Below are 27,949 nucleotides of genomic sequence, written 5' to 3' on the forward strand. Positions count from 1 at the left end.
TCTAAGGTAACCTTGTAGGCCAGGCCTATGGGTATGGTGGGAAAGCTAAGGAAAGGCACTGAAGCATAGAAAGTGAGGGGTGTGTGGTTTCAGGAAGGTAAAATCATACCTAATTAATATATTAGGGTTTCTTTCAGGAGGTAAAAATGCATGTGACTAAAACGAACCAGTCAATACAACCTGTGTAGACTTTCCAAAAGAGGCTTTGACACATCAAAGACTATTTTTACAAAGTGAGTCACCATGAAATTGAGGAAAAAACTGCTGTGTCATACCAGGAGACAAAAGGCACTTGGCTGAGGACCAGGGCAGAACAGCCCCCTGGAGCACCGCACCCAGGGGAGACCAGGAAGTCTGGAGAGCTGGCACTCTACCAGCTGCAGCTCTCCAGGGGGTGGGGAGGGAGGGGCGGCACTGCTGCAGTGGAAGCAGCTGGAATGAAGACAGAATTAGGCACATGCTGAAACCAAGAGACACCCAGGAGACAGGTGTGCAACTTCAAGGGCCTGGGAAAGGTTTAGTATGGCTGCCCAGGAAGAGGAAGGAAGCTGAGGGAGGGAACTTGAGAGGCAATATTGCTAAGTTCTGACCAGGGCGCAGGTGGAGTGACGGGTCAGCGTGAATAGTTATTACGCTGGGACTCAAATGAAGAGCACGATCTGAGAGGTGGATGGGCAGACTCAGCCAGGGCTGGGGATTATTAGTGGGACATTTTCAGAAGGCCCTAGGGGTGAAGAACCTAAGACTGCTATTGAATAGGGAGTAGGGAAGAGGTCAAGGGCAGAGACCTACGGGTGGCTGAAGGCATGGAATGGCAGGCAAGGTGTGAGCTTTGAGTCAGGCCACCAAGGTGCTAATCTGAGCTCTGCCACTTTTCCACTATGTGACTTTGAGTCTTATTTCCTCATCTTTAAAAAGGGTCGTACAACCCTAAAGTCTCTTTTCTGAAACCCCTGAAAACAGATAGACTTACAGAATTCAAGTCTGCAGTGACAGGGACCTGTAATAGAACCCACCCCATAAGGCTATCATGGGGATTAAAGGACTTGATTTATTTTTTTTTAACTTTTTTTTTTTTAAAGAGAGAGAGAGAGAGAATTTTTTAATATTTATTTTTTAGTTTTCGGCGGACACAACATCTTTGTTTATATGTGGTGTTGAGGATCGAACCCGGGCCGCACACATGCCAGGCGAGCGCGCTACGGCTTGAGCCACATCCCCAGCCCCAGGACTTGATTTAAATCAAGCACTTGGCACAATGGTTGGCACAGTGGAAGACCTGAGTACACACTGCTGTTAATGTTTTTATTATCACCTTCATCACCATCAATATTGATGGTGACTGAGCGGTAGTGGAAAGGGGAGTGATAAGGACCTGGTGTTGGGCTATAGTAAGAAGAGAAGAGAAGGGGAGACACAGTAAAAATAAGGCAGGAAAGTAGGCCAGATTGGCTCTGAATATCATGTTAGGAGTGTGGATTTTTCTTTTCTTTTTTTGGTACTGGTGATTGAACCCAGCCTTTCTTATTTTTTGATACAGGGTCTCGCTAAGTTGCTGGGGCTGGCCTTAAGCCTCTGATCCTCCTGCCTCAGCCTGCAGAGTCTCTGGGATTATAGGCGTGTGCCACCACAACTGGCAAGTTTGGATTTTATTGAGTGGAAACAGGGCAGAGAAAGGCCCTACAGATTTTTCAGAATGCTAATGATATAAACAGATTGTTGTTTCAGGAAAACCAGTCTAGTAGCGTGTGAAAGATGGAAAAGTACAGACGCCAGGAAGTGTCAGAAGAGCTTTCGAGGAAATGATGCAGGTCTAACATGAGGATATGGTGGAAGGGATAGAAGGAGAGATGAAATGTCAGAGGAAGGATGGAAGGATATGGAAACTGGAGGTGAGGTGGCGAGGACTATGAGAATATGGCATCACAAAATAAAGGGAAGAGAAATATTCCAGAAATAGATGGGCAATGATAATGCTAAGTGTCACAAAAGAAAGGTCAAGATAAGGTTTGAAAAGTATCCTCTGGTGCTATGGTCTGCATATGGTTTGTCTTCTATGTGTTAGAGTTTAATTCCCCTTGTGAGGTAGGTACTAAGAAGAAAGTGAATCTGACTATATTGGTAGAGCCTGTGGGAGGTGATTAAGATTGGATTAGGTCATCAGGATGGAGGCCCCATGATTGAAAACTGTTGGCTTTTTAAGAAAAGGAGAGGAAACCAGAATATCACACACACATGCTCCCAGCCTCACCATGTGATGCTCTGCACCACCTCAAGACTGTACCAGCAAGAAGGTCACTCATTTCAGATGTGGACCCTTGATAATACTCAATCTGAAGTATGTGTTGGTAGCAACAGAAAACAAAACTGGATATCTGGATTTGGCATTTGGCTGTTTCTGGTGATCTCAGGAAGAGCAAATTCAATAAGGTACTGAGAATGGAAGCCACACAATATCCAAGCCATCAACCAGGCAGTCAGGTGAAACAGAGTGAAAACACAGCTACAGAATTTAGTAATAAGGAGTTCTTCAGTGAGCTTTGCCATTCATTCAGGCTGGATTTAATGAAGTGCTATGGGTAACCCACAGACTGCAATGGTTTAAGTATAGGGCCAGAAAAGTAAGGGGTAGACTGCCTGAAAGATTTGATTTCTCTGTGAAGCGGAATGTGGCCATTGGCTATGAAAATCGAAAGGGAAGAGATTAGTCTTCCAGTTGAAAACAGTAGATTTCAGTCAGGAGTTGGAACCATTTTCTGTAAATGGCTAGTAAATATTTTAGGCTCTGTGGGCCACACAGAATGTCTGTAACATATTCTGGGTTGTTTTGCTTTGATAAAACACCTTTTAAAAGTATAAAAGCCATTTTTAATTCAAGCCACACAAAAGCAGGCTGTTGACTAAATTTGGCACAGAAGCCATGGTTTGCATAAACACCTCTTCTCCCTCCTAAACCTACACTTTTGTTGGAAAGCAGAAGTACCAAAGAGAACAAAAGAGACACAAGCAACAAAGTTTGGAAGTTGAGAAGCAAAAAACAAGTGGAACTCAGCAAACCCAAGAAATCTGAATCCCACACAGATACAACAGTGCACATGCTGAATTCAACGTGTGATATGCCACGGAACTCCTCACAGCTCTCACCGGCAGCATCGGAGACCGCTGGAGGTGGGAACAAGGATGACACTAAAAACAAGCACCTTATTCTTACATATGAGCCAACTGCCAGGATTACAAGGCATTATAGGAAAGTATCCCATGTAAAGAAAGGGACCAAAACAAATGAAAAATAAATGCAATGTGGAACAACTGAAAATACACAGGAGGGATTAAAAACTTAGAAAAAACATTAAAATTCTCAAAAAGAAGAAATTTTACTCATGAAACAGTAGAAGATATCATTAAAAAGGTGCATTTCGTGAAAGACAACACACTTAAAAATACAATATCAGAAACAGAAAGGATTGAAAAGTAAGTTAAGGAAATGTCTCAGAACATACAGCAAAAATCCAGAGATGGGAAATGGGAGAGAAAGGTTTTAAAAAAAGATTAGAGGTCAAGTCTTGAAAACATGACACCTGGTAATTCTAGAAAGAAAAATAAATAAATAAAAAAAGAAGAGAAATTTTTGAAATAAATAATTCAATAAAACTTCCCTAGAATTACAAATTTTTTGAGCCTGAAAGGGCCTTCTGAGTGTCTAGCATAATATGCAAACAGTTCTCCACCAAGGTACACCATCTGAAATTTCAGAACACATAAATTTCCACAAAGTCAACAACAAACAACTTTTATAAAGACAAATGGAAAATCAAAATAGCAGAAGACTCCTCAACAAAAACAATAAAAGCCTAGAATAAAATGGGGACAATACGCTGAAAATACTGAGATTTGAAACCTGGAATTCTATACCCAGCCAGACTGTCAATTAAGTGTGAGAGTGTCAGTTAAGTTTGAGATTAGAATAAAGACATTTTGGGCTGGGGATATAGCTCAGTTGGTAAAGCGCTTGCCTCCCATGCACAAGGCCCTGGGTTCAATCCCTAGCACCATTAAAAAAAAGAATAAAGACATTTTCATATAGGAAAGGTCTCCAAAATTTGTTCCTCGTGTAGTCTTTCTCAGGAAATTAGTACAAATATGTTCATAAGTGAAGAAGGAAAGGAAAAAAGTGGGGCGGCAAAGAAATGAGATCTACTACAAGAGGATGATGGTGAAGGAAGACATTAAGACTACAGCAGTGCTCTGGCAGAGATGGCAAACATCCAGGGCAGGGCATGTCAGGAGACTTCTAGAGAGTTTTTTTTTTTTCAAGAACCGGAAAGTAATCAACTACCTAATGTGCCTGAACATATGGAGAGGAGATTTATACAACTAGGGAGAATTTAAGGTTGCATTAGTGATAAGTAACGAGCAAGGCAAAAAACAAAACTTTTACTGACTTCAGGAAAAACAAAATATGCAGTGAACATCAATAATCGTCGTGTCTAAGAGTAGCATTTTCACAGTCATAATATATAGAGTGTTCTGTGCTGGGAGAGTGGGAGGTCGGAGTGCATGTCCGTGGTACAGGAGCTGTGAGCATGATGGAGCACTGAATCTTTATTTTCCACTGCAGAAAGTTAGTAGATAAAACTCAAAATAGAAAAATCAAGAACTATCAACATAAGCTTATTAATTACTTAGATATTTGGAACTAAAAAGTTAAAAGCAAATTAGTTAAAGAGTTAAAAATGGATGCCTCTTGGAGGTAAAAAAAAAAAATCAAGTAGTGGTAGTAATTGGGAAGTGCTTTTCAAACTATGCACATGTAAAACTTAAATAAAAAACAAACACTAAAGTACCTGCATGATATCGCACAGCCTACAGCGAAAGGGCAGATGCTTCAAATCAAGTTAATCTAGTTCCCTAACATATACACCACATATCTACCAATGGGGCTAACAAAGATTCTATTAGAAACTTAGATGCCTCATAACTGATCGCATCCTACTGAATGTCTTACTAAATTTTGTTTCACACTATTTTGTGATTGTTTTACTTATCCAAATATGATCTGTCTAGGGGCTGGAGTTGTAGCTTAGTTGCTGAACATTTGCCTAGCACATGAGTCACTGGGTTTGATTCTCAGCACTGCATAAAAATAAATAAATAAAATAAATGTGTTGTGTCCATCTGCAGCTAAAAAAAAAAAAAAGATCTTTCTAAAAGAATTAATCTAGGATAAAAAGATAAATGGTGTCCATCTGTAATCCCAGAGGCTTTGGAGGCTGAGGCAGGAGGACTACAAGTTCAAAGCCAGCCTCAGCAACTTAGCAAGGCCCTAAACAACTTAGCAAAACCCTGTCTCAAAATTTAAAAAAGTATGTGGATGTGGTCGAGTACCCTTGAGTTCAATCTCTGATACAAAAAAAAAAAAAATGGAAAAAGATGAAACAACCAAACATGTAGTAGACCTTGTTTGAACTCAGACCCAAAGTGCTAAGAAAAGGCATTTTTAAGATAATTACAGTCAGGTGAGGTAGCACACACCTGTAATTCCAGTGACCCAGGAGGCTAAGGCAGGAGAATCATAAGCTAGAGGCCAGCCTGGGGAATTTAGCAAGACCTTGTCTCAAATTAAAAAATAAAAAGGGGTGGGAATGTAGCTCTGTGGTACGGCACCCTGGGTTTAATTCCAGTACTCAGTAAAAAAAAAAAAAAGAATGAACAGGATTGTTTAAAAGTAGATTGTGTATTAGAAGAATTATTGTTAGTATAGGATAAGAACATAATACTTTATAAAAAAAAAAGTTCTGTGTTAGAGATGAATATTAAAGGATTTGTGAGCAAAATGCCATGATGTCTAGGATTTGCTTTACAAATCCAAATAATATGAACCTCTGTGAGAACAGATACACATGTGTCAGAGACCACGCACAGATGAGACTCTCTAAGTCTTTTGCCATATGACATTTCTTTCTCCATCTGGGAAAAAGATGCACTTGACAGACATTAAAAGAGAATTGTATCCACTTGGTGAGGTGGCCCATGCCTGTAATCCCAGTGACTTGAGAGGCTGAGATGGGTGCATATCAAATTCAAGTCCAACCTCTGAAATTTAGAGACCCCACCTCAAAATAAGAAGAGCTGGGAATGTGATTCAGTGGTAGAAAACCCCTAGTTTCAATGCCTAGTACTACAAAAACAAAAAGAAAGAAAAGGGGAAAAAAAGCATGGTACACTGCTTTCTCAAGCAACAACTTAGTTAACATAGAGAAGAAAGAAAACTTGAAAGCTGCTCAAGAATGCTTTCAAATTTTATCATGAAAGATTTTGTATGCTTATTAATTTATAATATTCTTATTGAAAAAGAAAACAAAACACAGCTCTCAGTGCCCAGGTTGAGAAATGAAAATTTGCAATAGGTGGTCATCAGTGTCTGAAATATCCAGTGGAAGGGGAGAGAAAAGGAACCTCACATGCAGCTGGTGGGGAGCATGATGCAGCAGCAGCTTTGGAACACTCTGGTAGTTTTCTTCCACTAGTTACATACAGAGTCATCATGACTGGGCAAGTCCACTGCCAGGTATATGCCCAAGAGAAATGAAAACACTGTGTCTACACAAAAACTTGTACACAAATGTTCACAGCAGGGTTTTGTTTTTTGTTTTTGGTACCAGGGATTGAATCCAAAGGCACTTAACCACTGAACTACATCCCCAGCCCTTTTTATTGTTTGAGACAGGGTCTCACTAACTTGCTTAGGGACTCACTAAGTTGCTGAAACTGGTTTTGAGAGAGAAAGAATTTTTTTTTTAATATTTATTTTTCAGTTTTCGGCGGACACAACATCTTTGTTTGTATGTGGTGCTGAGGATCAAACCCGGGCCGCACGCATGCCAGGCGAGCGCGCTACTGCTTGAGCCACATCCCCAGCCCTGAAACTGGTTTTGAACTTGTAATCTTCCTGTCTCAGCTTCCAGAGCTGCTTCATGGTGGGTATTTTTATTTGTTTGCTTTGTTTTGTTGATAATTTGTTATTCCTATTTATACTTTTTTAATTTTTTAAATTTGTTTTAATTAGTTACACATGACAGTAGAATGCATTTATGTACTTTGATATATCACAGATAGATAGGATATAATTTCTCAGTTTTCTGAGTATACAAGTTGAAGAATCACATTGGTCATGCAGTCACATATATACATAAAGTAATATATGTTCTGTTCTACTATCCTTCCTAGCCCCATATCCCCTCTCCTCTCCTCCCTTCATTTCTCTCTACATCTAAGATAACTATTCTCTGGTGCCCCACCCACCTTACTGTGATTAGTATCCACCTATTAGAGAAAACTTCAGCCTTTGGTTTTTTGGGATTGGCTTATTTCGCTTAACAAGATATTCTCCAACTCCATCCATTTACTGGAAAATCCATAATTTCATTCTTCTTTAAAGCTGAGTAATATTTCATTGAATATATAGACCACATTTTCTTTATCCATTCATCTATGGAAGGACACCTAGGTTGGTCCATAGTTTAGCTATTGTGAACTGAGCTGCTACAAACATTGACATGGCTACATTACTGTAGTATGCTGATTTTAAGTTCTTTGGGTATAAACTGAGGAGTGGGACAGCTGGGTCAAATGGTGGTTCCACTCCAAGTTTTCTGAGGAATCTCCCATACTGCTTTCCATAGTGATTGTACCAATTTGCAGTCCCACCAACAGTGTATGAGTGTACCTTTTTCCCCACATCCTCGCCAACATTTATTGTTGCCTGTATTCTTGATAATTGCCATTCTGACTGGAGTGAGATGAAATCTTAGTGTAGTTTTGATTTGTATTTCTCTAATTGCATGGCATTATTGTTTTTTAAGAGAGAGAGAGAGAGAGAGAGAGAGAGAATTTTTTAATATTTATTTTTTAGTTTTCGGCGGACACAACATCTTTGTTTGTGTGTGGTGCTGAGGATCGAACCTGGGCCGCACACATGCCAGGCGAGCACGCTACCGCTTGAGCCACATCCCCAGCCCCAATGGCATTATTCTTAATAGTAAAAAAATGGAAGGATGCTGGGCGTGGTGGCACACACATGTAATCCTAGTGGCTCAGGAGGCTGAGACAGGAGGATCACGCGTTCAAAGCCTGCCTCAGCAAAAAGCAAGGTGCTAATAAGCAACTCAATTAGACCCTGTCTCTAAATAAAATACAAAATAGGGCTGGTGATGTGGCTCAGTGGTTGAGCACTCCTGAGTTCAATCCCTGGTACCTCCCCTCAAAAAAAGTGGAAGGAACCTAAATGTCCATCAACTGATGAATAAGTAAATAAAATGTGTATTATTCTACAATGGAATATTATTTGGCCACAAAAAAGAATGAAGTAATGATTCATATTATAATATGGATGAACCTTGAAACATTATGCTAAGTGAAAAAAACCAGTCACAAGGACTACATGTTGTATGAGTCCATTTACTGTACACAGAATATCCAGAATAGGCAAATCTATAGCAACAGAAAGTAGATTAGTCACTGCCTCTGGCTGGGGAAAAACAGCATGACTAAAATGACTATATGGTTTCTTATGGGGGCAGTGTAAATGAATAAAACTGTGGTGAGATTTGTACAACTCTGAATATCTGACAACAGAATTTTGAACTTTAAATGGGTAAACTGTAAAGTATATAAAATGTATTTCAGGAAAGCTATTACCTTTAAAAAGAAGAAAAAAAAAAAAGAGTAGAAGGCAGGCCAAGGAAACACTGATCAGATTGTGGTCATGGAGGCTGATCATGGACAAATCTCCTTTGTCTGCCCTTATAGAAGGATCTTTACTGCTTGGATTAAAGAAGGGAGGAAGGGTGAGAAACCAGTGAAGGTAATAATTACTTATTGCTTAACATTATATTAAGGAGAAAATAAAAGAGGCTTTGTTTTAGGAAAAATCTTTTGGCCAGGTGTAGTGGCACACACCTGTAATCCCAGCTACTTGGGAGGCTGAGGCAGGAGGATCAAAAGTTTGGGGCCTGCCTTGAAGTCGAATTTTAATGAAACGGATAGGGATATAAACTCAGAGGTAAAATGTTCCTGGGTTCAATCCCCAGTGCCACAAAATATCTATCTATATCTATCTATCTACCTACCTATCTATCTATCTGCCTGCCTATCTTTTGGTTTGTATCCTTGGTATTCTGCATCTTTCATTTAGTAATTTATGTAAAAGAAATTTTTAGTTAGGGCCGATGTCTGAATTGGGTCTCATATAACTAGACTTCTGTGTTCCTTTAAGCAGAAGGTGCAAACTAGAAGCTCACAAGTATATCAAGTTAAGGCCACAGTTTGAATTTTTTTTTTTATTTGCTAACATTAATATGTCAGGTGATTTCACATAAAAATTTAGATTTCTAACTTCTCTGGAAAAATAAGGAGGTCCTGGCAATAAGGAAAATGCCTTCTTTTATTCAGCCAGGGTAGCAAATTATCTTTACAAACTGATATCCAAGGTACTCATGGAATAAGGCAGTTTGTTCCCATTCTAAAATGAGGGAAGAGAATGTACCAGAATCCGGCAGAAAGTGACTGGTGGAATGAGAGGATGAAGTTGGAGGGTAAACATCTACGGAGCTACATTTTGCAGTAACATTTCAGGTTGGTAAAGTCTTTCTATTATTCTCTTTTGCAGCACCTCTATCTCTTCTTTGGAGTATTTACCGTGAATGCAACAGAGTCTTTACTTGTGTTTAATGTTGGTTTCCCTGTCTAGATTAAAAATTCTGGGTGACACAATGGTTTTCTCACAAGAGAGCAGTCCCCCTTATCTGTGGTTTCATTTTCTGCTGCTTCAATCACCCACAGTCAACTGTAATGTGTAAATATAAATGGGAAACTCTATTGTTGTTGTTAATCTCTAACTGTGTCTAATTTATAGGTATATTTGCATAGGGAAAAAAGCATAAGATATATAAGGTTCAGTATTCTCTGCAGTTTCGGGCATCCACTTGGGGTCCTGGAACATATTCCCCACAGATGAAGGGGTTGGGGCTACTGAACTCTTCACTGAGCACAGTACCTGTCACATAGCAGATTCGCAATGATGATTTGCTGAATGATGAATTAACGAATGAATGAAAGATGAACAAATGATGTGAAATAGGGTCTGGAACCAGGTAATTTTTAGAAAACAAAAATCCTACAATTTACTTCTTCACTGTAAATGAAAGGACCAAATTCTGAATGGAGTTACCAAAACTTTTAAGTATGTATTTTAGAATATCCACATTCCTGGAGATGCTTGATTCTATCTTCCACACAGATGAATCATTTATTCCTTCATATGGAGCTCGCCCTTACCCAGTCTTTACTCCTTTACTCCTTCCTCTGGCTATCCTAAAAACTGCAGTTCATAATAAGCAATACACAGGTCCTGACTATCCCAGAGAAGGGAGCCCACTCTGGCCCATCCAACACCTGCACATTCAGCAAGGGTGTGTCCTTCTGGAAACATTGCAAAACTTCCCACAAAAGAATGGACAGAAAATCATTCTTTTAAAAATTAAAATATATTCTGAGGAATATAGTTCCATGTGCTCAATGAAACAAGGGCAAAAGAAAAACATCAAGGAATCAATGCCATCATATACAGTCCACATCAAAATGTATCCAACTGCCCCTCAATGTCCTTTATAAGCTTTCTTACCTCATATCTGGGTTCTACTCTAATTTTACCCATTGCATATGACTACTTGCTTCATTTTTAAAAATATTTTTAGTTGTATTGAACATAATGACTTTTATTTTTTTTTCTATGTGTTACTGAGAATTGAACCCAGTGTCTCACACATGCTAGGCAAGTGCTCCACTGCTAAGCCTCCACCCAGCCTGCTACTCTGCTTCTTTAACTTCTAGTAAGGAACAGCCCACCCCCTCCAGTTTTATTTTCTCATGTCACTGCCTTTTGGGGAACGGTTCAAAGCCAGCTGCAGCATGTCCTACATGTTGGATTTATCTGATTATTTCTTCATGATTACATTCAGGTTAAACATTTTTGGCACCAGGCTATGAAGGTGATGTGTATTTCTTATTGCATCACCTTGGAAGATACATAATGGCAGACCATTGCACTACTGGGAATGTTAAATTTGATCATCTGATTAAGGTAGGTACTGACTCAGAACACTTTTTCCTGTGTTAAGTAAGTTAATTATTAAGTAATTAATGTAAGAATTAGGAAGACAATACTGTAAGAATAAGATAATTTTCTTAGTGTGATAATGGTATACAGTTATGTAGAATAATCTTGTTATTTAGGAGACGCAAGCTGAGATATTTGAATAAGTGTCAAAAACTCAACAACTTCTTAGTTTCTAATAGATAGATAGATAGATAGATTAAATATCCACCTATCGAGATAGAACAAATATGGCAGATTGTATTTGCTTTTCTGAGGCAGGGTCTGGCTATGTTTTCCAGGCTGGTCTCCAACACGGGCTCAAGTGCTGTAACCCTCCTGCAGAGGCCTCCCTAGTGTTACGGGCTATGCCACCCTGCCTGGTATGTAGCAAAATTGCCTCAAACTAAGACTTTAGGAGAAAAGATGCTATTGCTCATCCTATTGTTTTTACAATTTCCACTGATTTGTAATTTCTTAAAAGCAAACAGCTAAAACAAACATATAAACCAGATTAACAGGGCTGGGGGTGTGGCTGAGTGGTAGAGCATTGGTGTAGTGTGTGCAAGGCCCTGGGTCTGATCCCTAGCACTTCAACAACAACAACAAAAAGGTTTAACAGTGTGTCAAAACTGGGAGCCCTGGGACCAGAGCACAGTAACCTCAGTAGCACATCAGTGGCAGAGTGCTTGCCTAGCATATGTGAGGAATGGCCTGAGTCACAAAGCTCTACAATTCTTAGAAAAATTACAGAAACAAGCACAGGTAGGAAGTCAGGCAGGCGCCAAAACTATGCTCATTGGAGTAAGATCAGATGTGGATCCACACACCGAGGTAACTAAGACGGCATTAACGAACCTCCAGTCACAATACTCAAAACCCCTCACATCTTCTTCCCTTCTCACTTCCATGCTTCTACTTATCAGAACTTTCAGAACTTAATTAAGAAATTCATGAATACAGTGATTTTTCAAATAAGACTTGAAAATGAAGGCCATATTCCAAGAGGAGGAAAAAAACTTCCCATTTTATTAAACAACTACACTACATGAAAATAAACCTTTCTTTTTAAAATTACTGAGCTAGGAAAGAGCATCAGGAAGAACAGATAAAAAGAATAAGACTTAAGCAATAAGTTCATGAAGGTCAGGTCTGTCACAAGAGCTCTAAATTCAGAACATCTGCACATCATTACAGAAATCATATACACAAACAGGACTGAAAAAGACCTCTACGGGATGCATTCGGTTTTAAGCCAGCCACTGCTCTTATTTTTCCTTTTAACTTCCACGGTCCTAGAGGGGAGAAAAATGATGTCTCAACATCCGGATCACATACCTTTGAAACAATCTTCTGCAAAGAAGGAGAAATGTCCATTTGCCTAACAATTAATTTTCTTGAAATTAATAGTATAATCATCACAACTTTAATAACCATGGCCATGTTCTAGATGGCACAGGTACTGCCCACACAGACACTGATTTTTTTTTTAATTTTCACTCCTTTTTTTTTTTAATAACTTACTTATTTTATTTACATGGTGCTGAGGATCGAACCTCACACATGCTAGGCAAGCACTCTACCAACTGAGCCCCAACCGCAGCCCAGATTTTTTTTTTTTTTTCCTTTGAGATGCTAGGATCAAAGCCAGGGATTCCCATGTATTAGGCACTGTTACTAAGCTACATCACACATAACTTTATTAAAAATTATAATTTCAATTCTGGACTAACCTGTAGGCCCTGTGTCAAAGTGAGTTTCCAAAAAGATGCACCCAAAGTCTCATTTATTTAAATATAATGATTTTAAGAACTGATTGCATAGCACATAGCAATAAGTCTCTTAACTCATGTTTTCTAAACCAGTCAATCTATTGATAGTAGACATGTTCAGGCATTCACTTTTTGTTTATATATTATTTTAGCTGTTGATGGACCTTTATTTCATTCATTTATTTATATGTGGTGCTGAGAATCAAATCCAAGGCCTTACACATGCTAGGCTAGTGCTCTACCACTGAGCCACAATCCCGGCCCTCAGGCATTTTAAATATAAAATGCAACATATCCACAGATTTTATTTATATGTCAATAAGTGAACATGTTTATTGTCTAGAAGTAGTCAGGGAAAAAGAGGAGGAATGCAGATGTCAAAGAGAAGAGGATAAATGATGAGGGAGGGACAAAGAATTCCACAAATCTGGCAACTATAGTTGGAAGAATGAAGATCCAGTAAGGCAAAGGCAGTCAGAGATTGGGATAGGAAGGGCTCTGTATGTCACAAGAGGAAGTTCTTGCAGGATGTGATGGCACACGCCTGCCATCCCACCAACTTGGGAGACCGAGGCAGAAGAATCCCAAGTTCAAGGCCAGCCTGGGCAACTCAGCAAGACCCTGTCTCAAAATAAAAAATAAAAGGACTGAGGGTATAACTCAGTGGTACAGCACCCTTGGATTTGATTCCTAATATCACAAAAACAAGAAAAAGAGAAGAAAGGAAGTTTTGGATTCTTCCTGCCAAAGAGCAGGGCTCAGGGCTTTCTTCCAGCTCAGAGTCTAAGCTTCATTGGACTTAATATCCCATGTACTTGGCAAAGTGCCTGGGAAGCAGTCGGAATTCAGAAATGTTTGTAAAACTGGATAATTTCTTCTCTCTTCAAAGCAATGAGAAGCAAGGCAAGATTTTGTCAGATGGTTTGTTTCTAGTATTAACAGTCAGTCAGCAACTGCCCAAGTAATTTTCAGTCTGTTCTCATCTCCAGGATACCATGCTGTTTTTTCTCCATTACACGTGTTCTATGAATAGGACATACCCTCCCATTATAATGCTTTTGTCACCAGTCCCCATCAGCAAGTCATGGGTGGCATCTCCCTTCTATGCCAACCCTTTTTAAATTTGTCCTATATTAGTCCATTTATGCACACCTAAGGACCTGAGCCTGTCCACTGTTTTGATGACATCTGCCCTCTCTGATACTCTCCCCACCCCAGCCCCTTTCCCTATAGTTCCTCTTCTGCTTTCAGGTTACATAGTAAACTCTTTTTGTTTTTGAAGTTTTATTTTTTAGGATTTTTATTTTATTTTGTTTTGTTTTTATGGTAGGGGATTGAACTGGGGTTGCTCTAACACTGAACTATACCCCTAGCCTTTTAAAGTTGTTTTAGATTTTTAGCCAGAGTCTTGCTAAGTTGTCGAGGCTTATTTTGAACTTATGATCCTCCTGATTAAATGGAATTATGGGTGTGCACCCCACCTCACACCCCTGAGCTTACAGATTCTTAATGGGGAGTATTCTGAGTGATTCTCTAAACTATGCATCTAGGACCTCAATATATTTCCACTTCAAAAATCTTTTGATTATGTGTATTCAAGGAATGGTTTAAATTATTTACTCGCCAGAATGGGAACTCCTCAATTCCATATAGACAGTGAGCTAATCGGTGTAAACATTGTACTTGCTTCTTTGCCAAGAGAATTAGAAAAACACCATTTACCAGACTTCATCCTACTTCAAAGATCTGCTATATGGATACAAATGAGAGAAGAGTTAAAGAGAAATGCTATATAAAGTACACATACTCCTAATACCTAAATACAAGTTTGAACCAGTATTTAACAATGAGAATGAATTTATGCAAATAGTTTATTACCTTTTTCTCATGTACTTTCCTTAATGACTCATTACATGAGGTTTCAAAATAGTAAAGAGAATGCCTAAATGAAATAGAGTAAAATATGTGAAAACCTGAGTCCAGAACCTTCATGGTAGAAAATGAATAAATATCAGGCCTCTCCTTTTCTTTCTCTTCCTATCTTATTTATTGCCAATGTAGTTAATCAATGTTTGTTGAACAAAAGAAATGAACACAAACATCCAAAGCATGAACTCTTCCTAAATGTCTCTCAAACCTATGCCCTCCTTTTTATCTGAATCATTGCCTCCTTGGTTTATTTATATTTTCAAATCTATTTGTTTATTTATTTTGCCCTCAATGCACCAAACTAGGCATCCAGCTCAATACTGAGAAAAGAATGATGTTCAGAACATCCTTGTCTTGGTCCTGATCTTGGAAAAAAAACTTCTAAATTTCATTCTTCCGATGTTTGTTTCAGTTTTGTTTTGTGACAGGGTCTTGCTATGTAACCTGGACTGGTCTTGAACTTGCAATCCTCCTGCTTTAACCTGCAGAGACCTGGGATTACAGGTATGTGCCACTGGACCTGGCTCTTGTTTGCTTGAGTTTTTATAAACAGATATCCTTTTTCAGATTAAACTTCTCTATTATTCCTAGTTTGCTAAGCAGTTCCAGCATGAGCAAATACTGACTTTTATTAAATGTTTTTTCGGTATTTACTAAAATGATTTGTTTTTAATATACTAAAATCTACTTAACCTATTACAACCTATTACTGTGATTAATGGCATTGATGGATTTCTCTCATGTTAAATCAACCGTGTATGTTCTTGGCATAAGCCCAACTAACTTGTGATGTATTATCTTTTTTATGTATTGTAGGATTTGCTCAAATTTTGTTCAGGACTTCGGTACCTGCTTTTTATTTTTAGTAGCTGGGCCTGAAATTTTCCTTTTTGAATTGTCTTTGCTGGGGTTTGGAATCAAGTTCATGCTAGATAGCTTTAAAAACTGAGTAAGGAGTGACCTTTTTTTCTGTTCTCTGGAAGAGTCTGTAAGAGGCAGGAATTATTTATTCTTTTTAATCTGTTGAACAAAAAAGCTTCAGTGAATCCATCTGGGCTTGGAATGTGGTTTTGTTAGTTTATTTTTTCACTCATTTTGTGTAAAGATATTTCATTATTAATATTGGTTAAAGTTTATAGGATTTAAGGTCTTCCAAGACATTTTATGAGTCAGTTTTGCTCAGTTAACATGATTCTAGAAATTGACCACTTTTCACAAAAATCACAGAACTTTTGATGTAAAACTGTTTATAATATTCTCAATCTTTTAAAAGTCTGGGCATGATGGTACAAGCCTGTAATTCCAGGAATTTTGGAGGCTGAAGCAGGAAGATCACATTTGAGGCCAGCCTCAGAAATTTAGTGAAGACCTTGTTCCAAAAAACAAAAAATTCAAATTAAAAAAAAAATTTAAAAAGACTAGAGATATAACTTATTGGTAGAGCATCCCCAGGTTAATGCACAGTACTACACACACACACACAAAAAGAAGAAAACCCAATCTGCAGCTTCTATGGTTTCCCAATGTTTATTCCTGGGCCTGATCATTTGGCATCTGTTATCCAACTGCTTTTTCTCTTCTTGACTTTACCTTCATCTGTCTTCCCAGACGTCTCTCAGTTTTATTCATCTTTCTTTTTTGGGAAGGTGGACGGGGGTACCACGGATCAAACCCAGGTGCACATTACCACTGAGCTATATCCTCAACCTTTTCTATTTTTTGAGACAGGGTCTCACAAAGTTGCAGAGGCTGGCCTCGAACTTGTGATCTTCCTGCCTCAGTATCCCAAGTCGCTGTGATTATAGGCATGCACTATCATGCCTGGCTTAATCTTTTGAAAGAAAAAAATTTTGACTTTGTTGATCCTCTACATTGTATTTTGCTTTCTTTTCACCAAACTCTGCTCTTTATCGTTTTGTTTTCTTTCTTTGGGTTTAATGGCTATATATCTTCTAACTTCTTAAAATCGATATTTGAATGATTGATTTTTCAGCCTTTCTGTCCCTAATATATGCACTTTAGCCTACACATTTTCCTCTAAGCTTGGTTTTAGTAGCTTTACACATATTTTGACATATAGTACTCTCAATATCATTTAGTTCAAAACACTTTCTAATTCCCATAAGCTTTTTTCTTTGATTCAATGATGACTTATACATGTTTATTGGTTAATTGCTAAACACACAGGGATAGTCTAGTTATCTTTCTGTTATTGATTCCTTATTTAATTCCACCTGTGGTCAGAAAACTTTAATCCTAGGTCCTATTAACCCTGTGAAACATGTTGAGACTAGCCTTAGCGTGGTCTGCGGTCTTCCCTTCATCACTGGGTAAAGTCTGAACTCTCTGTGTTACACATAAAGCACTTGGTGACCTGAGCTGCTACCCAACCAGTCAGTGAGTGCCAGTCCCTATCAGTCCTCTGCATGCTAGCCACGCCAGTCTTCCCAGAGGCTTCACGGGCCCTGCTCTTTCACTCTGTGCTTCTGCCCACACCTTCTCTCTATGAGAAATGCTCCTTGCTGTTCTCTGCTCCTGTCCTTCCCTTCTCAGCTTCCCTTCCACCAGGAAGCCTTTCAGGCTTTCTCTCCTTCTCTAAGCTTCCTCAGTCTGTGGTGCTGGGGCAGTTGGTATCCTTACTCCCAACCTGCTCGTTCAGCCTATCCTCCACACTGCCAGGTGCAAATCCGACCATACTTTTCCCGTGCTTAATACCCTTCCATCAGCTGCTCCCTGAAACCTTAGGTATGGTCTGTGTCTGTGAGGCCTTTCCTACACCCTTCCCCAATGCTGTTTCCAGGTCAAATTAACACTCCCTGGATTCCTGCAGTACTCAAGGGGAATGAGGGGTGGGATGGCTTCCTCGTTAAGTTTTTCCTTAATTTTTTGGGGAGGTGGGGTACTGGGGGTTAAACCCAGGGGTGCTCTACCACTGAGCCACATCCCCAGCCATTTTTTATATTTTATTCTGAAATACAGTCTTGCTAAATAAATGGCCTGATGGCCTTGAACATGTAATCTTTCTACCTCAGTCTCTGGAGTCACTGGGATTATAGGTGAGAGCCACTGTATCCAGCCTCTTCATTGCTTTTTAAATCATGGTCTTTATTTTATTTTAAAATATCAAATATGGATGACTGTGGGCTTTTTCCAAGGTCGGTAAGTACTGTAAGTACTGCTATGCACTCCCCCCCATCTTAGCATTTTATTTATTTTAAGGATATTGTACCTAGTCAGACCATAATTTCCTTAAAAGTAGGGGCATCTCTAATTTTTATTTTAAAAATTGGATCAAATTAATTTCAACCTTAAAAATTACTGCATCACTTATGGAAACCACAGTAATTTGTTTAATCAGTATGATTAAAAGCATGTGAAATGAACTTTGCCGAAGGAGTGAGGGAACACAACCACCAGTCTTAAATTCTCAATAGTCAAATAAAAATTCCAGAAGAAACCTCTGTGTTCTGTTAATGTTCCTTCACACAAAGTCCAGAACACCACATTTTCATAGGTCTTTCCATTAAGGTAAGAACCTTCGATGGTCCTGCCTTGTTAAACCTCGACTCCAGACCCGACCCTGGAGCCTCATACCCTGCTCTGCCCTACTCCCCCACTTTGGTCCCACTTCTCCCTGCCCGCCACCATTCCTCATAGGTGGCTCTCATGTCTCACTGGAGCTGCAGAAATATTTCCAATATTCCACTCACCTGAAGCACTCCCCCAGGCCCCTGACGTCCCACCTGCTGTCAGAGTACACCTGTTTCTCAAAGGCGACCTCGTGCTCTCGCTTCTCCCTCTCTGAAACACTCCAACTCACCCGGCCTTATCCTCGGTTACTTTCTGGAGTCTCGGCTTTCAGCCTGCAAGCTTCTCCAGCCCAGGTGCCTCTCTTCCTGTACACCCCAAACCGCCTGGAGCAAGGCTGCCTAAGGAAGAAGCCATCCCTCAGCAGTAATCCTCCTTGACTGACAGAAAAAGTAATTGACACCTCTTCTCCACCTCTCTTCCTCCAACCCCAGGGCTACTTGGGTGGTATTCACGGGAATCCAGCAAGGAGCTGTCAGTGCTATCTGCATGAATATTTCCTTGTAATCCAAGATCCCTCAACTATCTCCATGTCACCAGCTGAAGACATTCCTGCTATAAGCTGAGAGGATGAGAGGAGGCTGTTTCCATAGCTCTGTGACAGGATCAGGGCTTCTCAATCTAAAAATAAATCTACATGTGCATGCACACGCGCACACTTGTGCACACACAAAATTATTTTGCCTTTTTGAGGTTCCAGAGCAAGGAATCCTTAAATTCTAAGCCTCATATTCTTCCCTTCTATCCTTTCTCTGGTAAAATTTAGTTTTTCTCTCCTTTGTAAATCTCCTCAAGTAAATAAAATTATGATATTGTGATGGCAGCAATTTAAGTTCTGTAATTCTGGGGAACCTAAAATGTGAAGTTTTCGAAGAATCTTTGGTTCACCAATATAAAATTGAGCCAATCAAGAGCTTTGAGTTATGCGACATCATGGCAGTGAGGGCCTTTGTGTCCTTCCCTCCCTCCCTCAGATAGGCAGGACCACATGGCTGAGTTCCCACCCAGGAACTGCATGAAGCACATGCCATGTGGGCCTGGCTCAGACCTTCCGCACAACTTCCCATGCTCCCACCCTCTCCCCTCTGAGAGCTGGATCAGAAGATCCAATGGAGGACTCTAGGACCTAGGTACTGGCAGGGTCATTAGACGGAAGGAGTCTGCGTCCCTAAATAAATTAGGTAGATAGAACAGAATCTTCCCCCAACCCCATAGACCTGCACCAGATTGTGAAAGAAGAGAAATAAGCCTCTATTTTGTTAAACCACTGAAAATCTGTAGTAGTTTGTTTTAGTAGAATCCACCCTCAAATGTTATCCTGAATCCTTAAAGTTAAAAATATCAATTATTCCAAAGTATTACTTGCAAACAATTCCATCCACGCTGCCTCCCTTACCCTACGCCAGCTATGTACCCATGTACTATAGTGTGGATGTGGTTTGTTCCCCAAAGATTCACATGTTGGAAGCTTGGCTCCCAACGTAATGGTATTCACAGGTGGGGAGACCTCTCAGAGGCAGGGCACTGGGGAAGATCATCAGGCCATGAGGCACTGCCCTCAGAAGGGCTTCATGCCCATCTCAAGGAACTGGATTCATTACTGTGGGAGCAGGTTCTTCTAAGGCGCTTGGCTCACTCTCTCGCGTCCTCTCCCACCATGTGATGCTATCCATTACACTACAACGTGGGGCTGATTTAGTCAGCTTTCTCACTGCTGTGGCTAAAAGATCTAACCCAAACCATTTTAGGGGAGGAGAAGTTTATTGGAGGGCTCTCGGTTTCAGAGGTCTTAGTCCATAGACCAGCTCCATTCCCTGGGACTCCAGGTGAGGCAGAACATCATGGCAGAAGAGTGTGGCAAAGAAAAGCAGCTCACATGGCGATCAGAAAGCAAAGAGAGATGTCTTCATTTGCCACATACAAATATATATCCCAAAGCCACACCCCAATTCCCTCCAGCCACACCCCACCACTTCAGTTACCACTCAGTTAATCCCTATCAAGGGATTAATTCACTAATTGGGTTAAGACTCTTATAACCCAATTATTTCTCCTTTGAACCTTCTTGTATTGTCTCACATGTGAGCTTTTGGGGGACACCTCACATCCTAATCATAACAGGGGTCCTCAACAGACACTGGCACCATTGCTATTTGAACCTTCCAGATACCAAATAGTCAAATAAACCTCTTTTCATTATACATTACCCAGAATCAGGTATTTTGTCATAGCAACACAAATGGACCAAGACACCATGTTATCATTTTCATTTCAGGTGACTTGGGCACTGTGGTAGAAGTTGCAATGTGCCGCTGACATTCCCTCTAGAAAAATGAAGGAATTTTCTCCAGATGCTGGAATCCATGGTAGACCAAAAGCCCTCAACCATCAGCTCTCTTCTGGAAATGTCTTGGTTAAGAGCACTGCTTAGCATAGGGCTATGCCCTTTCTGGGGCAGCCCTCATGAAATGACAACTGACATCCAGTGACTAGTCAGGAAAAAGTATAAAGACACAACCCCTTTCCTCCAACTCAGAAGGGCCATCCTAAATCCATATTCTCCACAATGTAGATTAAAGCCTTTACAGACACTGAATCATAGCTCAACATCTCCCTCTGTATAAGATTCTCTCCCGGGCTGGGAATGTGGCTCAAGCGGTAGCGTGCTCGCCTGGCATGAGTAGGGTGCCACCGAAAACTAAAAAATAAACATTAAAAAAAATTCTCTCTCTCTCTCTCTCAAAAAAAAAAAAAAAATGATTCTCTCCTCTTTCCTCATCTCCTTCATTTCTTTTCCTTCAGGGGCGTGATCCCATAAACCATTCCCTATTATGCTTTTCACCCACTAATCTTTATCTCAGTTTGCTTTCCCTGGATCTCAACCTGAAACAAGCAATATCATGTTGCCCAACCCAGCCTCAGCATATAACACAAATACCAAATTTTCTCTTAAAAAATGCACAAAATCATCATATATGGAATCTTTAAAATTAAGATTCTCTGCAAAAATTCAGGATGTACCATACTAATAAAAGACAAATTATTTGCAAGAAATGAACAGCCACAAATATTTTGTAAGCCCCTCTAAGAAATGGAGCTTTGAAATTGTCCTAAAACCAACATTATCATCTTGCTTATAATCAAAGAAATATTAAATGTATAACTAAGAACCACATATCAAGAATTATTGAAGACCTAGTATCCATCTCTGATACATGGTATTATACTTATAGCAACTCTTTTTGAGTGCTGACCATAATATAGTGCTAAGAGCTTTATTTGGATTATCTCATTGAATAAAACAGACACAGACAGTAAGTGACCCAAAGCCACAGAACCAGGACTTGATGTTAAGTGGGGTGGGAACTCCAAAGCCTCAATGCATACAAACTCTATTATGCAATAATGCCTCTAATGTCTTACATTATTTTCAGAGCTTAAGCTCTGAAAGTGGTTAAATACTGTAACCAGTTCTTTATCTAATTTGCAGGAGGGTAGGAAATCCAAATGGCAGGTAAAAGTGATTCCAAAAATCTGCGTTCTCTCCTCCCACCTCTTTACAGCCTCCTCTAAAGACACTGGCCCTGCCTTCCAGGTGTACACAGTCTGGAGTGAGTTAAAAGGATTTTGCCAGACGTGACATCCAGCACCAGCCTATGCCATGGCAATCAAAAGGTTCTTGTGCCCTCTTGTGGCTAAGGATGACTGCTACATATCACAGCTCCATTAAAAAGCTGAACTACCATATAAAGGCAGTTGGTGGCTGGGCACAAAACAGGAGGAGGCAGCCCTGACTGGTTGGAGGTGGAGCACTCACTGGATGGGGAAATCATAATTTATTTACTTTGTCCCCTACTAGTGAACATTTGAGTTGTTTCCAAGCATTTGTGATTAAAAACAATGCTGTAGCTGCACACAGTGGTACAGCCTGTTGTCCCAGCAACTGGGGAGGATGAGTTAGGAAGACTGCCAATTTGAAGTCAGTCCAGGCGATTTAGGGAGACCTGTCTCAAAATTTTTTTTAATTCTAAAAAGGGCTGGGAATATAGGTCAGTGGTAGATCGTCTCTGATGGTAGAGCAATCCCCAGCACAGAAAAAATAAATACATAATATAATGCTGCAAACAGATGAACAGAGATGCTGCAGTGGGTAATCCTGTGCACAGGTCTTTTTCCAAGTGTGCAAGAATCCCATAGATAAATACCTCGGAGTGGAAACGCTGGGTGAAACACATGTAGGTGCCTTTGCACAATTTGCCCTTTCAAACTTTTCTCCCATCCCTCCAGCTTCTCAGGATTCTTCCCCACCATCCTGCCGCTCCTTAGTCGTTGGTTTCTTTTGGTTCCTTTCATCCTATATCCCGAGCCTCTCCCTAGCAATCTCGCTCACTCTATCTCCCGGCTATCAGTTTTCTTCCTGGAAAGAAATCAAAGTTACTATTTACAGGTTTCATGCTTCTAAAGTTACCTTACACGTGTATGCAAATCTAGATATACATGTTAACGGATGTATAAATAAGAACATACACATAATTGCCCACACCCTTCTATTTAAATGGTAGTATCTATAGCCTAAACTGAAGCATTTTAAAAATATTGACTTCTCGCTAGGCGTCCTCGTGAGAGTGACATTGTCTTTAAACCCTGCATGGCAATCCCTGATGCACCGTCGTGATGCCCAGGGAAGACAGGGCGACCTGGAAGTCCAACTACTTCCTTAAGATCATCCAACTTTTGGATGACTATCCAAAATGCTTCATTGTGGGAGCAGACAATGTGGGCTCCAAGCAGATGAAGCAGATCCGAATGTCCCTCCGGGGGAAGGCTGTAGTGCTGATGGGCAAAAACACTATGATGCGCAAGGCCATTCAAGGGCATCTGGAAAACAACCCAGCTCTAGAGAAACTGTTGCCTCATATCAGGGGGAATGTGGGCTTTGTGTTCACCAAGGAGGACCTCACTGAGATCAGGGACATGCTGCTGGCCAATAAGGTTCCAGCTGCTGCCCGTGCTGGTGCCATTGCACCATGTGAAGTCACCGTACCAGCCCAGAACACTGGTCTGGGGCCCGAGAAGACTTCCTTATTCCAGGCTTTGGGCATTACCACTAAAATCTCTAGGGGCACCATTGAAATCCTGAGTGATGTGCAGCTGATAAAGACTGGAGACAAAGTGGGAGCCAGCGAAGCTACCCTGCTGAACATGCTGAACATATCCCCCTTCTCCTTTGGGCTGATCATTCAGCAAGTGTTTGACAATGGCAGCATCTACAACCCTGAAGTGCTTGACATCACAGAGGAGACTCTGCATTCACGCTTCCTGGAAGGTGTCCGCAATGTTGCTAGTGTTTGTCTGCAGATTGGTTATCCAACTGTTGCATCAGTACCCCATTCTATCATCAAGGGGTACAAGAGGGTCCTGGCTTTGTCTGTGGAGACTGAATACACCTTCCCACTTGCTGAGAAGGTCAAGGCCTTCTTGGCTGATCCATCTGCATTTGTGGCTGCTGCCCCAGTGGCTGCTGCTACTACTGCTGCTCCTGCTGCTGCTGTGCCCCAGCCAAGGTTGAAGCCAAGGAAGAGTCGGAGGAGTCGGATGAGGATATGGGATTTGGTCTCTTTGACTAATCACCAAAAAGCAACAACTCAGCTTTATATGCAAAACAAAGAAATAAAGGCTTACTTCTTAAGTTTCTGAACTCTTCATTTTCTACATTTTGAGATTTATAGTACTTAATGCTAAAAACTAAACAATGGTATAAACATGAGAACTTTGTAAAAAAAATAAATAAATAAATAAAAATATTGACTTATTGATTTATATTTTGCAGTACTGGAGGTTGAACCCAAGGGTGCTCTACCACTGAGCTACATCCCAGCCTTTTTAATTTTATTGTAAGATAGAATCTTGCTACATCACCCAGGCTGGCCTTCAGCTTGTGATCCTCCTGTCTCACCTCCTGAGTAGGTGGGACTACAGCTGTGCACCATCACACCCGGCCATTAAAGGAGTTTTAAAGGGATGCTGCAAGGCAAGAAAATTCACAGGAGATAAAACTATGGCCCCAAACATTTTCAACTACAATTGAGTTTTCTGCCATACAATTAAAGTAAACTTGTAGGGGAAGATGAGGTTAAAAATACTGTCTCCTGCTCTAGACTGTTTTCATAGAGTCTTGCAAAGTAGCCACAAATTAATTCAAGGTCCAGAAGGGAAGACAGAGCACAAAGGACAATAGTAAAAGGTCAGACCCTAAATAAGATCTTTGGCAGCTGTGGTTACTTACAAATATGGTTACTTACTTTTTTTTTTTTTTTTTTTTGAGAAGTGTTAAATATTCTTTATTTAACATTAAATATAAACCACACTAAGTGCCTTTCCAAAGGAAAAGGCAACATTTTAGATACAGGAAATTCTAATCAAATGGCATGATCAACAAAAACATAGAACAGACACTGCTTCCCTATCCTCACCCACTGCCTTTAGTAGACTAATGAACACAGACAAATACATGTGAATCTCACTCAGCTCTGAGACATTGTGGGGTTTTCCTCAGTATTGAAATACAGTTCACATAACCAGACATAGAAACCAGAACATAAAACCAGTTTTGAGATGGCATTCACCATCTTTGTGAAAGGTTAAACATTACTAATCAAGTACAACAACATCTTTAGAAAGGGAAAACCTTTCTAATAGTATTTACTATTATAAATAGTATTCTAATAGTATTTACTATTATAAATAGTGATAGTATTTACTAAACTGGGATTACTATCAAAATTGTTTTAAATATATCTATTTAACTACAAGCCAATCTCACTTAAATCAGGACTATCCAACAAAAATATCCTGTCAGCCATTCGTGATCTAAATTCTGGTATATGACATCAATTAAATTATGCTGCACCCAGAAAAAGCCATGAGACGTTTCTGTTTTGTAGTAAATAAGGCTGTGGCTATTTCTCCTTAGTAACTTTTCTGAAGTAACCGTTAAGTGTGCTCCTTCTCCTTCTTCCTGTGGCCAGCGAACACTGCCTCTGTTCCAGGGATGGACTTCTGGGATTCTCCAGATGCCCCATCAGTGTGTCCTCCCCCCAGGTGGAGCCTTTGTTCTTGCTGGTGTCTAAGAGCATCCAGCAGGCTGACCTGTCCTCCTGATAGTCCATGGAGATCTGGCCCATCTCGTGCTGCCCCTCTTTCCCACACTGTGGCACTGGGCACGCTGCTTAAACACCTTCCTGCCTTTCTCAACATCACCCATTTTTAATTCATTCTCATTGCTAGAGCGACCAAGGTTCCCACTCAGAAGCTGCACATCCTGCTCCCTAGCTTGATATTTTTTAATGAAACTTTTTAAAATTTAATTTTATATTTTAGTTATTGATAGAACTTTATATTTATTTATTTATATGTGATGCTAAGGATTTAACCCAGTGCCTCACACATGCTAGGCAAGCACTCTACCACTGAGCCACAACCCCAACCCATTAATGAAACTTTTAAACTAACTACACAAAAGTAGAGAAAATGGTATAATGAACCCCATTCCACAGATTCAACAAAACACTTTGCTGCTGGCCATTTTTTTTTCCCTTTGTTCCTTCCCATGCCCCTCCCCTTCTTCCCCCATCTCTTTCTTGGCTACATTATTTTACCAACTGCAAACAGGTACAGGTGTATGAAAAGATGTGTGATATCACTAATCATCAGGGAAATGCAAATCAAACTACAATGAAGATGTTACCTCACTTGAGGAAGAATGGATATTATTAAAACAAGAGAACAAGCGCTGGCAAGGAGTAGAGAAAATGTTAACTTACTGTTTGGTGGGAACGTAAATTAGTACAGACACTATAGAAAACTGTACAGCAACTTCTCAAAAAATCTAAACTAGAACCACCATATGACCTGGCAATCCCACTCCTGGGTATATAGCCAAAGGAAAGGAAATCTGTACACGGAAGAGGTATCTGCACTCACTCTCATGTTCACTACAGCACAATTCACAGAAGGCAAGAAACGGAAATAATCTAAAGGCTGATTAAGTGACACAAGGATTAAAAAAAAAAGGGAGGGGTACATATATAGTGCAATACTACTTATCCAGAAGAATGAAATCTTGTTCTTTGCAACAACATGGGTAGAACTGGAAATCATTATGTTAAGTGAAATAAGCCAGGCACAGAAAGACAAGTACTGCACAACCTCACTCATCTGGAATCTAAAACAGTCAATCTTATAGAGAGTGAAAATAGAATGGTAGTTACCAGAGGCTGGGAGACTAGCATTGAGGGACAGAGGAGAAAAGGTTGATCAATGGTTACTAAGTTATAATTAGCTGAAAGCAAGAAGTTCTGGTATGCTTTTATATGGTGGGACAACTACAGACAACAACTGTATGTTTCTAGAAGCTAGAAAAAAAAAAGGATTTTGAAAGTTTTTACTATAAAGAAATAAGACGGGTATAGTGGCACGTACCTATAATCCCAGAGACTCAGGAGGCTGAGGCAGGAGGATCACAGGTTTGAAGCCAACCTCAGCAATTTAGCAAGGCTCTAAGCAACTTAGTGAGACCCTGTCATGAAATAAAAAGTAAAATGGATGGGGGAATGTGGCTCAGAGGTTAAGCACCCAGGGTTCAATCCCTGACACCAAAAAAGAAAAGAAAGAAATGATAAAGAAAATAGATGTTTAACCTGGTTTTTAAAATTATGCAATGTTGGGGGCATGGAGAAGTTCACTGGAATAGACAAAGGGGAATGAAGGGAAAGGAGGAGCGGTGGGAATAAGAACGACAGTAGATTGAATCAGACACAACTTTCCTATGTTCATACTTTTCTATTGAGAACAGAAGATTTCTAACTACCTAGGAAAATACTGATTGTTCCTTTTCTTTCTTTCTTTCTTTTTTTTTTTTTTTTGCCCCTGTTGTTTTGTCAATGAAACCCATGGCTTCACACATGCCCATCAAGTGCTCTACTATGGAGCTACATCCCTAGTTCTGATTGTTCTTTTGCTATAGCAAGAAGTAATGACTAAAAGTATAGATGGTCCTCAAGTTAGAGGAATATTATGTCCTGATAAATCTACAGTTAAGTTGAAAATATATTTAATACACCTAACCTACCTAACATACCATATACCACAGCTTAGCCTAGCCTACCTTATTAAACATGCTTAGAATGCATACATTGCCCACTATGGTTGGGCAAAATCATGGATCACAAAGCCCATTTAATAATAAAGTGTAGAGAGCTGGGGCTAGGCTCAATGGTAGAGCACTTACCTAACACACATGAGGCCCTGGGTTCAATCCTCACCACCACATAAAAAATAATAAAATAAAGGTATTATGTCCATCTACAACTAAAAATAATAATAATAAAGGATTGAACATCTCATGTAATTTACTGTATAATGAAAGAGAATACAGAATGATTGGATGGGCACATTTTCAGACCATTGTAAAATCAAAGCAATGGTAAAATGAACTATCATAAGTCAA

General features: G+C 40.0%; 2 protein-coding genes across 8 annotated transcripts in view; one reads left to right on the forward strand and one right to left on the reverse strand.

The window, feature by feature from the left end:
• The window catches only part of St3gal3 (ST3 beta-galactoside alpha-2,3-sialyltransferase 3), a 167,006-nt gene that overhangs the window by 121,354 nt on the left and 17,703 nt on the right, over nucleotides 1-27,949 (reverse strand). Inside the window, exon 1 of one of the 7 annotated variants that reach the window (XM_048815553.1) lies at nucleotides 8,959-9,001. The exons of the other annotated variants lie outside the window; for them this stretch is intronic. The gene's annotated coding sequence lies outside the window, so the exon portion shown is untranslated. Of the gene's footprint in view, nucleotides 1-8,958; nucleotides 9,002-27,949 lie in introns of those variants that run through there. 7 annotated transcript variants of the gene reach the window in all.
• LOC107141857 (60S acidic ribosomal protein P0-like) lies at nucleotides 23,043-24,130 on the forward strand. Its single transcript, XM_048815554.1, is given in 2 exon segments — nucleotides 23,043-23,989; nucleotides 23,992-24,130. Coding segments are annotated over 2 exon segments (951 nt in total). The 5' UTR covers nucleotides 23,043-23,115; the 3' UTR covers nucleotides 24,069-24,130.

The sequence above is a fragment of the Marmota marmota genome, unplaced genomic scaffold, assembly GCF_001458135.2.
Source record: "Marmota marmota marmota unplaced genomic scaffold, marMar, whole genome shotgun sequence".
Classification (NCBI taxonomy): Eukaryota; Metazoa; Chordata; class Mammalia; order Rodentia; family Sciuridae; genus Marmota; species Marmota marmota.